The sequence below is a fragment of the Vigna umbellata genome, chromosome 8, assembly GCF_029865625.1.
Source record: "Vigna umbellata cultivar VRB3 chromosome 8, Vumbellata_1.0, whole genome shotgun sequence".
Lineage (NCBI taxonomy): Eukaryota > Viridiplantae > Streptophyta > Magnoliopsida > Fabales > Fabaceae > Vigna > Vigna umbellata.
Window position 1 is genome coordinate 35,427,131 of NC_142172.1, and position 13,803 is coordinate 35,440,933.

The window sequence follows — 13,803 nt, forward strand, 5'->3', positions numbered from 1 at the left end:
TTAAACTAATGATATTAAAAATGTAAAAGAGGTATTTTTTATATGAACTCAAAAGTACCTTTGTTTCGAACACAATTTTTTTGAAGTTACTAAGAAAACTTATCTATGATAATTTCAGATTGTATAATATTTTCAAAAGTTTAAACAAAAACATTGGTGTTTTTTAAATAAATAAATAATATAGTAATTTTGTGTTTTCTAAATTTGAACATGAAAAATTAGAGCATTATTCATGCATCATTCATTCTGAGTATATGTTCCGTAAGTTCAACCCATTCTATATTTTATAACTGTAAATTTATTTACTTTCATTAATTATAGCATTTTATAAATTCCATAAAATATATGATAATTAAACCCGAGAAAATTCCTTTATGTTATTTTTCTCAAAGAAAATAATCTTTATATTAATATAATTTGTCTACCATTCTTTTCAAATCAATAGGTATACATTATAGTTTTGATATTCTTTTAATTTTTATCTGCGATTCAAATTTTCTTTAACTATTTTGATTTTCTAATATAAAAAAAAGTATAATTTTAACTAAATAAATCGTTAACTTATATGTTCGTTTGAAGTATTATTAAAGAAACAATTTGACTAATTACAACATAACATAAAACATATTTCGAAATTAAATATTCGATGAAATGAAAACATTTATTATTATTATTATTATAAAGTTGAGTAATATTAAGGATAATCCACAATAGTATTTGATAATATTTTGACAAAGAACACATGTTAAAATGTGAGTGGTGTATATGGAAAACAATTTAAAAAAATGAAGATGACGTGAAAACAGAACTAAAGCAGGGTTTCAAGTTTTGGAGATTCATTTTCTCTTTTCAGAATTTGAATGTAAGGAAGTTTTGAGAGAGAGAGCGTGCGAACCCTAGAGTTCCCTCTTCCCATCCCTAGAGTCCCTCTTTCCTCCACCCAGTCATCCACTGCGGCGTTTTGAACTACCGCGTTTACCCCAGTCCGTCATATCAAGGGCTGTATTTTCTAAGAAAAATTACGTAATTAACTAACTATACACGTACACTTAAAATTGTTTACAAAAGTCATTTAATAAGAAAAGCTTATTCAAAAATATCAAATCTCGTTCTTTAATAACAATTAGAAATTATTGCAATCAATTTTAATTATTTAAAGTTGTTGATAATCATTTAGTAAATTTAAAAAACAAAATCATTATGAAATTGATTTAAAAAACAAAATCATTATGAAATTGATTTAAAAAACAAAATCATTATGAAATTGATTTAAAAAACAAAATCATTATGAAATTGATTTAAAAAACAAAATCATAGCATTACCGATTTCTCAAAGCAATTGGTAAAAAGAAATTGAATAGCCACTTGAGAAATCAGGTCCTCACCAGCTCATTCCTCAACACACAGTAAAACGGCCTATTTATGATTATTTGGAAAAATATTTATTAAAAGAGAATATTTAAAAAAAAATATCATCAATGCTGAACATTGAGGTACGAATATTTAAAACAATCCTCTGTTTCCACAATGGCCAGGGTACATAAAAGAGGAAAATAAATTAAATCTTCCCATATTTGAGTAGTGTTATGTATAAACTAATTGATACAACTATCAGAATCCCAGGGATATTCACCTCTACAAACAGATCTAATATACTCAAACTTGTTCATGGAAAGAGAAGTGAATGATACGAAATTCACAATACAATGCTAAATCTGTGTCAGATTCCTATTCTTTATGCGTTAATAACACGCTTAAATGGAACAGGAGTTCTCAAAATATTGCTTCCATATCTTTCAGTTTCCGTAACAAATTGCAATCTACTCTGCTGTGCCATTTGTATCATCTCCTTCAGTCAATTGTTTTTGCTTCTCTTGTTCCACTGTCCAACAAAAGCATTATAGTGACTCCAAATTTCATTAGAAGGCACAAAGACTACACAAGTAATTCAGATGAAGTAGTGTTGACAATGAAACTAACACAAACAATAGAAAAACAAAGAGCAGTTCTCTTATCCAACTAAATAGAATATAGATAAATTATTTGCATATTTATGGCCAGCGGAAACTGTTAGAATTATTGGTTACTGTGTATGAGTTATGTGTGTATGAGTTGTGTTCAAGTGTGTTCCAACTAAGAGTGAGTTGGAAAGGAGTGAGTTGGAAAGGAGTGTGGTTAGTTACTTTGTTTTCTATAAATGTAAGTGTAGAGGTGTTTAAGACCTCAAGTAATACATATTCCTGTATTCCATTTTAACAGAAACGAAAGACCCTATAAAATTTGCAATTGATAATACTAAATTTACTACTCGCATATACTAGATTCACATAGTACCTAGATGGCATCCTGTGACCGTGTCTCATGTCATCTATGTATCCAACCTAACTTCACCTAGAGGAATAAGACATCTGTTAGTATTAATTTTATTGTTTAGGCCAAGTTATTAGATTCTTACCGTTTGTGTTTCGAATTGCATGATTTGCAAGCTAATAATTAATAATTACATATCATTTGATGAGTCACAAACGATTTTCAATCATGCAAATGTGCATGAGTTGACGTGATTCTATATCATTGATATGAATTGCACGACTCATGATTTTTTCTAGAAAGTAAAAATTCAACTTTAAATTGTAAGAAGAGATTGAAGGAGCACTACTAAGGCCCCATTATTTGGTTACACCTAGCTTTGTTATCAATTTTCTGAAGCTAAGAAATTCAAGCAGTCACTCAACGTATCCTAGTTGGTTGTTTGCCATCCTTTCCGATTAGGTTTGGGGGAAAATAAATCCAAACAGAACTGATCCAACCTAATCCATTTAGGTTTGGAAATCACCTAATTGAGTCAGCTATACATTTTTTATTTTAAAATTGAAAAAATATACTACGGGGAAATTAGTAAAAATCAATAGGCAATAGGGGTTACTAGCAGGTTGGGGTCAATGGGCTGGCCGAAGCACAGTAACAAAATGGAACACACTAGAAGAGTTTCGACCCTGGTTTGGGAAAGGAAATGAAAAGGTCAGGTAACACAAAATATAATATTATCGTTGTAGTTTGCACCTGATCGAGTTGTCACTCATTTTTCTGCTGGTTAATTTGGGTGCGTACCTCATTCTCAAGAGAGAAGACAATTTTATTATATAAGATTGGATTAATAATATTGTGTACCATTGAACAAATACATGCATGTGTCATTGTTGCATTCTCATTGAAGGTGCTATTCTTCTTGGCTCCTTGCTTTGGTACATGGAATGCCACCTTCCATGTTGTACCATCAACCTATTTGACCATGTATTATGTGGTTTTAATATTTTTTGGTAAATTGTTTTTAACACAGTGCTACTTTAGTGAAACAACCACAATTCAAAAATTAAATGGTGATTGATTTACCAACAATTTGAATTGTGATTTGATAACCTCAGATCCAAATATAATTAATCGAGACAGAACGGACTTTCATTTCAGTCTTTTAAGTTAGCCTCAACAAATATTTAGTATTCGGTCCTACTTCCAAAACTTCTGTTTGTTTTAGTAAAAACTTGTACCTAGCAAAAATGTCACCTTGTCCTAAACCCTAACTCTATTTGATTGACTAGCATAAATTGCCTACATGACACACAAGTGGCATCACAGCGGCAAGAACTTGCTCGACAAACCTTTCGGTCTTCCTATTTGGAAAAGAAGAGAAAAACAATTATATTTCTGTTCTTCCTTCTGTCATTCCCTTCCATAATCTTTAGCAAGTTTAGGAGACCGAAATAATCTCTTATCATACTGCTCACCAACTGATCTACCATTTTTCCAAATATCAACCCACCGGAGCCAAGTAAGAAGTAGCTAGCAGTGAACTAAAAATGCTTTCCTAAATGAAGCAGTGCCTTCGAATAAAATAAAACAAATTGAGGCAAAGAAAACAAAATTAAACGTTACCATTTGTTTTACAACACTATGACTCAAATATCATCGCAAACAATTTGGTTAATCTGTCAACAGGAATTTAGCATTTTGGGCAAAGCTGACGACACAAATAAAAGAAACAAGGAAACCAAAAGCAAACTCGAGGGACAGATAGCATAGCTTCCCAGCATTAATCAATAGTTCGCAAGGAAAACCGTCGGACAGTATTTTCAGATGGCATAAAGATTCATGTCATGAAACAAGGTGTCATAAAAAATTAACAAAACTAAGGGAAAGTACCCATAACAATTCACCACCATATGGCAGATACCTATCACCGAGCAACACAGTTAAGAAATAAGGACATGGGTAAACGTACCCATGAGCTGATAGAGAGCCTTCTGAGTTCGCTTCTCCAGCTTATCAAACTTCTTCTGCACATCTCTCCGCAGGTCCCAGTTAGGTTTCTTCGGAGCAATATTCAGAAACGGATCCTAATTTTTTTTGTATAAAAAATACATATTACAAAACAAAGAGACAGAGAAAAAGAATGACGGATTAATCAATGGAGTACGCACTAGAGTAGTACCTCCTGAGCCTGAGGTTCGAGTGGAGGCACATCGACAGGGTCTTCGAACTTGGGGAGCACAGCAGGGGCAAGCTTCCCTTCCTGAAGGTTCTTGTCATGAGGAACGTAGTTACGAAACTTCATTCTGCAACACAATTTCAAGAACAGTGAGTTTTTTTGAGTATCAGAGAAAGAGAAGGCATCGAAGGTAGACAGATACCCACTCTTGTTGTTGATCTTCTTCTTCAGCATCGTCGTTGTCCTTTGGTTCGGGAGCACTGGACAACTCTTGAGCCGCTCTGAGAGCAAGCAGTCTCTCGCGACGGGACGCAACGCTTTGCTCGATCGAATCCTCTTCACTACCCATTTTTTCCCTCAATCAAAATTTCTTCTACTCTATCTCTCTGTATCTACGTATACACAAACCCTAATTCTTCTTCTTCTACTCTATACAAACGCACACAAAACCCTAATCTTTCTACACACTCACAAAATCACTTCTTCCAAATGCAATGGCCAATATCCCACCCAGTGCCTACTGTTCAATTCATCTGTCTTTGTCTTCGTTTTATACGGGTATTCTATTTTATAGTTTTAAAAAATAAATAGATAAATCATATTTTGAACCTATAATTAATATAATATATTATTAATTATATTCATTTAATTTTGTCGAAAAATGTCTAAACAATTAATTCTTTAATCAGTTGATATTTTTAATTTTAATTATTTATATTTATTCTGTTATCATAAAAAAATATTTTATCTTTTATTCATTTAATTTAGTTTTTATATTTTATATTTTTATTTTCTTTGTTATTACATGTGCTTAAATTTTATTTATTTATTTATTTATTTTATTTTCAAAAATTTTATATTTATTGTTATACATAGAATTTATTTTACCTTTTTATCTATTAATTTTAATTTTCAACTAATTTTTATTTATATTTACCTTTCATTGGGAAGGTTAAATTCTAGTATTTATATAAATATTTTAAAAAAATTCATTAGTGTACCATTTTTGAAATTTTTTAATTAAGTTTGAAAGGAAAATTTTTCCATTTTATTTAATTACTTCTCTTACTTTTAAAAATCTCTTAAATATACCAAACATATTTATGATATTTGTTACATTATGTCGTAGTTCTTTTACTTCCTTTTCTCTTCCTTCATTTAGAGGAAATTGGACTAATTCATGCTCTTTCTATGTTTTCTTTTATCTTCAATCGGTGGTGATTCGTCGGGCGTTCTTGTCACAGAATCTTGAAACGACTATCCATTTCATCATAATCAAACAATCGGATATACTGTCAAAATCAAGAATGATAAAAGATAAAAAGTTAGCAAAAAAATTCTATGAATTGCTGCAATAATGTAGTGTAAGAAATATGAAAAATCTTTGATGGACACCCATGCTGATAGACACTCTCAGAGGAAGAAGAAAAAAAAATACAGAGATAATAGCTGGTGATATAGAAACATGGGGTGTTTCACATGGAGTATCCAAAATCTAGAACTCAAAATATCCATGAAAGAATCAAAAGTCTTTCAATCTTTAAAGAAAAAAAAGAATACAAACAAATGAGATGAAGCAAGGCAAAAACTCTCAGAATGGAAATCAAAGTTTCATTCTGAATTTGCAGTTGCTAGCCTTGATGCTTATGAGATTATTAGATGATAAGCTATCCACCACCAACAGGCATTCTCCCAAGACTCTGATCTTCATCAGCTTCAACCTCCCAAGTTTGATTGCGATTGGTGCATGAACCTTCAGATCCAATGGAATGCGTCCTGTCTGCTGTTGCTGTTGCAGTGCCTTCATTAAGGTGCTTCCAGACTGCACTTGACCACTCAAGGACACGTTGAGCACTGTTTTGTTCTGGTGACCTTGGTAGAACTGCGGCAGTGACCCTTCACAAAGCCTTGTGTTTGTGTACCACACACTTAACTTTCCACCCTTTTCATAGTAGATGCCAATCTTCTTGTTTGGATTGTTTGCTGTGATCTTCACATCAAACTTTGCATACAGACTCATGTCAAAGTTAAGCCTCAGATCACTTATCCTGAGTGTGTCAACTGAGTAATCTGGAAGTTTTGGTTCGAAGACTAGGTAAAGGATTCCAACAATTGCAGCCAGGACAATGAGGAGCAGAACAAACAAGCTTATTATCCAACACATGCACTTGCAACAACAGCTTCTTTTCCCTGGTTTAGAGTATACTGCTGGCACAGAACGTAGCAGTGGTGGATGGTGTAAAGGGACACCCTTTTCTGATCTTGAGGCGCCTGGAGGTACCAATGGCGTTGTTGGGGGAGGTGGTGCTTCCCCTTCCATAGGGTGGATCCTCAGTCTCTGATGATCTGCCATGAATAGGAGTGATTTACTGAGTGCTGTTCTTTCTCAAATTTTGTGATGGCAAGCACAGTTTTATATCTAGCTCGTGTTGCTGCTCCTATACACACACTTATTTCGAATTCTAAATATGAAAGATGCTATTGGAAATTGGAGTGATGGCCTGTCAAAAGGTACAGTGGTGTGGTTACCTTCCTCACCTACAAACGGCATGTTATTTACCGAAATAGATCAGTGGTAGTTCATCTACATATTGACTCTGCTATTTGTGTTGCGTCAGATACAAGAGTTTTTTACATTTTCTTTCAACCACGCCATGACATCTGTAAAGATGCAGGTTGACAGACTTCAAACCTTTGTATTGTTGTGTTATTTAATTGTATGGTTATTCTTCTAGAATTTTTTGCACTTTCATGATTTTGCGACAATGCTTTATGCAGCAAGCATCATCATTTCCACAATAAGAAATGCATGGCAAGAGCTGGTAATTCTTGACACAAATGAGGAGATAGACGTATTGACGTTCTTTCAAACTTGCTTTGCAGTGAAGGAAACCTTACTTGCCCATTAAGGCTACTTTTTCACACTTTACAAAAAGGACATTGTGGTATATAAGTAAATACGATTAGGTATAAACAAAAACTTAACCAAGCTATTGGTTGACTTCGATTGGGGTTTGAGGATGTTCCTTAAAACCAAACAAATAGTGTCTATAACTACGAACCTAGGGAGGTAGTTTGTAATGCATGCCCGTCGCAATCAGGAATTATAAAACAAGTTTATTCGCCACAACTACTTAAGTATACCATTAACTGAGGCCGACACTGACATAAGTATTGAGAAATTTTGTATCTATAAACAATTATTAAAATGAAGACCTGGTGCGCAGAATTCTCAATAAATTAAATACACCTTTAGCAAACTGTTTGAGACTAAACTACCTGACTAAGCAACTTGCTTTACCATTATATCAAGATAAAGCTAGGTAAAAAATAGTTTGGAAGTTGTATAGCAGGTTAAAACAAACGGTGTCAATATCAATAATGTCCAGCATCGTTTTTATTTGGTTTCTGAAAAAAATGCTTGAGGATAAAATTTAGCTGCCATAATAACAATAACAGAGACCTCATGATACCAAATCAAGAAAGTTATCACACCAATTCAAATGCTAAAATCAAGAGACAGGAGATGTTCTCCATTTCATATATGTAAATCCAAAGATTATAAAATTCATGACCAATTGAACCAATTTCCATTGGTATGTGGGCATAATAATCCCACGCAAGTTTTATAAAGTTTGTATAATAAAGAAACAATGTAATTGTTATTCAATCTGAATCTCTAGTGGAGCTGCCTCAGTTGTTGACTCCTCCGTATTCACTTCTTCTTCGCTAATACCTGCAGCTTCCACAGTCCTAGTAACCCATTCCTTGAGAGGGTCCTCATTCAAATCTAGCCTTAAAACACCCGCAAACATTCCACCCAAAAATGCCACTGGTTCCTGCAATTATAGCAATGACAAAGGGTGATAAAAGCAAGTAAAATTTTCAATGCCAACAGAATGCTTTTTCACTCTACAGTATTGCGACAACATCCGAGTAAATGTCAAGAGTCAAGGAAAACTACAGCTAATCAATGCTTTTAGATTACTGGCCGTAGGTTTTAACAAAGTAATAAGGTCTCTGTCTATTTCAAGTCAGCAAAAATAAAACCAACTTTTTACTGTATGGTTTTCTGAGGACAAAACAGAAAATCAATCAAATATTTACCCATGAACTGAACAGGAATTCGACGTTTTCACCACAAATTGCATCTCAGCTGTCATAAAATTTACTCAAACACAGGAGGCATGTTCATGAAGGCATAAAGTGTATGGATCTATTTGAAGAAAACTTCTCCATAAGCACTCCGCTTCAAAAATCTCCCACCACGAGCCTTATCTATTGACAACTCATTTGTTTACGAACCAGTGATACAAGTGTTTAGACTATGGGCAACAATTAAGTATAACCTCACTTCTTAAGTTGGAAGCAAAGGTCACATGACACCACTCTGGAATAGCATATCAGTTCTTTTTTACAATAAAGCCATATAGTCCCACCAATAAACCACAAAAGTTCAACAATATCTATGGATCTTTGACTCCCTCCCCCCAAACAAAAAGAAAAGCTTATAATTTGCTCTTCAGCTCTATATAAATTAGACATACGAATACACAAACAGTTTATACAACATTACTTTTTGTGTCTATCCCTTTTCATAATTATGACATGTAATATATGACTTGCAAGAGAGAGACCTACAAAAGTTATATCGCGGTACAAATTGTTGTATGATTTTTTTGTTTTAAAATCATTTATATAAAATCAAGGCAGCAATATACTTGGAAAAGTATCCCAACCTACTCCTAGTCCAAAACAAATGTATGAATCGGATTAAGCTCCACTAGACGTTCTTGTATTTCAGGTGGCAGGATCATCAGTATTCTGGTCCCCCTAGTATGTACGGCGCCAGTTGGCTCTTCATCATTAGACTAGATAGTAAAATGTAAGCACAGTCTGAAATCCCAATCGTATTTCACAGGGCTACTCATGGTGTTAAGAGATACTTCTATCTTTGTTCGAAAAATCTTTGAAGTCTAACTAAGGAAGTGTATCACTCTTCCTCACAGTCACAAACATTTCAAAAGTCAATTGCAGATGAACCTTGATTTAATTTAAAGTACATTTCGATCGTAACATATTAAATCTGAAAAGCAGATACACCTTTGCTTGTTCATTTTAAAGACAAATTTCACTTTTTTTCTTTCATTTCATACGTGCTATGCCACGTGACATGAAACAGTAACAGTTAATCAAAACACAGAATTAGGCAATATGAGATTATGTTATCTAAGTCTGAGCTATAAACGAATGATGAGAAGAACAGACACTCATACCTTGAGAGCATCTTTGACGATGGGGTCTTGTTCAGGATTAAAGAAAAAGGCTTTAACCCCATTTCCATTCCTTTTCCCTGTTCTACGGATGGTTCTGCTGATTCCTCCTATGCTTGGCCCATGTGACAATAACCTAGCTTCTTGCTTCGATTTCCAGCACTGTGAATCAAATTAACGAGAGGAAAATGAGGAAGTTAGGTAGAACGGAACAAGAGAGGAAGAAGATGAGATAATGAACCTGAATAGATGGCAGCGACAGCAGAGGAGATTTAAGGAGAGACATAGCTATGCTTGCTCTTTTCTTCAACACAATAGATTCGACTTCACTACCAATTGAAATTCTCTCCACAATTAAGAAAACGGAAGTTCGGAAATTCTAAACTCTTTTCTATAGAGTAGTAATACAATGACACGCCTACGTGTCAGTTACATTCAAATGACACGGTCCACATCAGCGTTTTGGAAAAAAGAGTGCAGAGTGGATGAGGGTAAAATTGGAAAAAATAGAATTTGGGAAACGTTCTCCTCGCTAGAAAATCCATTTAGGTTTTCTTTGTCACAAGCATTCTTCTCCATCAGTAGTGCCTCTATTCTGATTTCTGCTTCTTCGGTGCTTCCATCGCTAGTGCCGCTCCCAATCTCATCTCTCGATTGTGAGCTTGAGGTAGGGGTTTTGTTTTTTGATCTCTCCTAAGTGAGGGTTTTTCTATTTTGATTTCGCGTTTCCTTTTTGAAGTACATTGTGATGTATTTCTGCAAGATTATTTTCAGTACAAATGCTTTATCATTTTCGATGTGGGAACCAAACACAAAAATGGTATTAGTGAGTTTTATGTAACCAAAAACAATATGCTCTGGAATATCACATTGTGGTGATATACATTATGTCGTAATATGTACTCGTAATATACAGAGGTGGTAAAATAAACAAGTTTTATAGTTAAATATAAAATAAAAATTTGAAGCTTGTTGATGTATACATTTTTTAGAAGAAATTGACGAGCTAGTCTTCGAAATGAAGACACACAAATGAAAGGAATCAAACCTACACTGCACTCTGCAGATGCAATTCCTCATTTTTTCCCATCCATCCATGTCATTGCTTTGTAACCACTCTTTATGCTAACCTCCCTATTTAAAACATGCCTTTATATATCATCCCCATCTTTTCCACTTTCTTCCCTCCATCAATGCTACGCCTTGTGAATGAAATCTTTACATGAATCATTCTAAACTTACTGAATTTTATCTATTTTTATTCAACTGGGAGGGGTCTATAAAATATTTTTTAATCTTGTCAGTCTAGCGTTTGCCAATTGCAGTGATGCAATCTTACTTAATTTTTCACCATTTCTAGTGTTGTCGAGTTCACAAGGTTTTTTTCTTGGGTCCAATAATTGATTATTGGCAATTTTAAATTTAGTCCTTTTGAAATTTTTAAGCATGATTGGCTAAGCGGGATGTAGTTGCTTGGAATTTTCTGAAGCTATAATTAATGTTAGGAGATGATTTTGGTGGACCACGATTGATGTTAGAATGGTAAATTGATGGTAGAATATATATATATATATATATATATATATATATATATATATATATATATATATATATATATATATATATATATATATATATATATGTTTTAAAGATGTATAGTAATGCTAATATTACTTGTGTTATTATGATGGGTGTTAAAGGGTTGGGTGTTGTTAATCTAACTTTAAGACTCTAATGTTGGATGGAGTGATTGTGTTGACCTTAATTATGCTTTGTTGTACCCTTATACAAAAACATGTTTTAATAAAATGACTGCTTAAATGAGATAAGTAGACTTATACATGAACCTGATTCCATGATTATGTTTTGTTAAGACATATTAGATATTGAATAAAGTAGAGTGCATGATAAAATATGCTTTGTACATTATATGACTCTATGTTATGGTGCATGGGATGAAGGGTTGAATTGGGGATGTCTGTAAAATATGTTTGAACATGCACAGATGTATGAAAATGAAAGGGATATGTTTTACGCATTGGTACTGCCTTTATACTGTTTGGTGTGTAATGTTGTCCTTAGGTGATTGCAATGTGAATAATGTGTTGTTTTGGATAATTGAGTGAAAAATCTGATGATATGAATGAGTTAAATACATATTATTTTACCAATATATTAAATTGAACTTGTCACTCTCATTATACAATGATGTTGATTGTGTTTGGTAAAATGTGCAGGATATAGTGATATGGACAGAGAAGTCAATGAACCTGTAAATATGCTGTAATTGTTTCAATTTAATATTTATTAGGTAGATTGTTGCCTTTATTATACTAAGATATGGTTTGGTTTATGGTTTGGTTTATACTTGCAGGGTAGAGTTAGAGTTAGGCACAAGTACAAACCCAACCTATAGTTGAATTAAATGTTTCTCTGTCATCCTTTCATAAGGAAAGAATAAAGTCGACACCTTTTAAATTTTTAGTCGATTTGGTAGACACTATAACTGCTTATGCAATACCAGATTCATTTATACAACAAATGCTTTGATTTTAAGTAGTCTTCACTCATTTTTTGTGAATTCTGTAAACATATATGTTACTGTTATTGTGATGACTTAAAGGTAAAATCGAAAGATTGCTAAAGAGACATTGCCTTAATCACCTCCTAATAATGCATAAGCTTTAAAACAGCAAAACCAAATATATATAAAAGAAAGACTTCATGTACAAGATAAACATAATGATTGATTCTGGTTGGTCTTTCAATAACGAAGAGGGAAAAATATGGGCATATAACCAAACTTAAGGGTTATTAACATTAGCTATAACATACTATGATAATTAAATTGTAATTGGTCCAAACAGAAAACATCACCCTTTGAAGTTAAGATGACAACAAAGGACATAATACATTACCAAGAACATGTTGACAACGATAGGTGCATGCATATCACAATTAGTTGTTGATCAAACTATGTTAAAGCTAAAATATGAAAGAAAAAAAAAGGAAAAATCCATGGTTTTTTAAGCAAAACTTAAAAAGAAAAATTGTTCCTTTTGGTTTATTTCTCTGATGCTGAAGACTGAAAGGACAGTATGGGATACCATAGCAGTAAATTTGTGTTCTTTGAGACATGAAGCCAAAATTTAACTATAATTAAAAATGTCAAAATTAGGAATATCTTAATTTTTTATTTTATCAATTAGGATAATTGTTAAGGATATATTTGTAGTCCTTTTAAGGACATACTTGATTGAAATTTTGTGAGTGAGAATTTTATTTTTTCAGAAAAGCTTGTAATAGTAGTTTAGAAGTGCTCTCTCATGGTTGAGTGTGCTTCTCACTTCCCTGTAGGTCAAGTCAGTAGAAGCTTGTAATAGTAATAACCACTTCTTTCTAATATTTATTTAATGTGTAGGTATGATTGTGGTATGTTGGTGATTAAATATATGGAGTTATGGGACCACTTACCTAAATTCGATGGGAAAAAAAATGCCTGATTACACAACGGTTTGTTTTATTTATGTATATGTTTATTTGCATATGATTTATTGATAAAAGTTTCTTAAGTGTAATATTTAACAAGAGTATTGTTATTGCAGGAACAATTACAAGTTGTGCGACAACAGATGGGTTGTCAGTGGGTATTACACGAAGATAATGTTCATCGCACTAGGGTACTAAAGAAATTTGGGATGCTTTAGGCATTGATTAACTCATAAAGTTGTACAACATGACCAAATTCAATACATTGAAGTAGGGGAACAATAAATGTACATATTGATTAGAATGTCAACGAAATATGATTGATTAGGACACAATGAATGTTATTGGTTTTTAGGATGTTTAGTTTTTGTAATGAAGAATAAGTTTCACTATTTAATGTTTATGAATTTTATGACTGATTATAAAATGCTTTATGGATGAAAATTTAAGTTTGGTTATTCATAAAAGTTTGGATGGCAACCATATTGATGAAATCTGTCTTAAGAAATGTAATGATTCATATTGAATTAAACAACTTAAGAAATCAATTATTGA

The 13,803-nt window shown here is 32.9% G+C and overlaps 4 protein-coding genes across 8 annotated transcripts; 1 reads left to right on the forward strand and 3 right to left on the reverse strand.

Moving 5' to 3' along the window:
• Positions 1 to 1,537: 1,537 nt before the first annotated feature.
• On the reverse strand, positions 1,538 to 5,019 carry LOC124829429 (Cwf18 pre-mRNA splicing factor). Its single transcript, XM_047302934.2, has 4 exons — positions 4,693 to 5,019; positions 4,490 to 4,613; positions 4,280 to 4,394; positions 1,538 to 1,882 (listed from the first exon to the last, which is right to left on the reverse strand). Exons 1-4 carry the CDS (start codon positions 4,833 to 4,835, stop codon positions 1,821 to 1,823), a joined length of 444 nt encoding a protein of 147 aa, XP_047158890.1. The 5' UTR covers positions 4,836 to 5,019; the 3' UTR covers positions 1,538 to 1,820.
• Positions 5,020 to 5,846: 827 nt separating this feature from the next.
• On the reverse strand, positions 5,847 to 7,846 carry LOC124829428 (Late embryogenesis abundant (LEA) hydroxyproline-rich glycoprotein family). The gene has a single exon (XM_047302933.2). It carries the CDS (start codon positions 6,837 to 6,839, stop codon positions 6,090 to 6,092), a length of 750 nt encoding a protein of 249 aa, XP_047158889.2. The 5' UTR covers positions 6,840 to 7,846; the 3' UTR covers positions 5,847 to 6,089.
• Positions 7,847 to 7,990: 144 nt separating this feature from the next.
• LOC124829426 (UPF0426 protein At1g28150, chloroplastic) lies at positions 7,991 to 10,142 on the reverse strand. Its single transcript, XM_047302932.2, has 3 exons — positions 10,001 to 10,142; positions 9,763 to 9,921; positions 7,991 to 8,325 (listed from the first exon to the last, which is right to left on the reverse strand). The coding sequence occupies exons 1-3, from the start codon at positions 10,043 to 10,045 to the stop codon at positions 8,149 to 8,151; spliced, it is 381 nt and encodes a 126-aa protein (XP_047158888.1). The 5' UTR covers positions 10,046 to 10,142; the 3' UTR covers positions 7,991 to 8,148.
• Positions 10,143 to 10,157: 15 nt separating this feature from the next.
• On the forward strand, positions 10,158 to 13,667 carry LOC124829427 (uncharacterized). Of its 5 annotated transcripts, none has more exons than XR_015781637.1 (4): positions 10,189 to 10,426; positions 11,997 to 12,070; positions 13,181 to 13,272; positions 13,365 to 13,667. XR_015781637.1 is itself a non-coding variant. In XM_088096918.1 (3 exons), exons 1-3 carry the CDS (start codon positions 10,169 to 10,171, stop codon positions 12,177 to 12,179), a joined length of 339 nt encoding a protein of 112 aa, XP_087953044.1. In that variant the 5' UTR covers positions 10,158 to 10,168; the 3' UTR covers positions 12,180 to 13,172. The 5 variants fall into 5 exon arrangements, 1 of the variants encoding a protein (XP_087953044.1); XR_015781639.1 differs by having other exon boundaries at positions 11,997 to 12,042; XR_015781638.1 differs by having other exon boundaries at positions 10,191 to 10,426; positions 11,997 to 12,031.
• Positions 13,668 to 13,803: the final 136 nt, after the last annotated feature.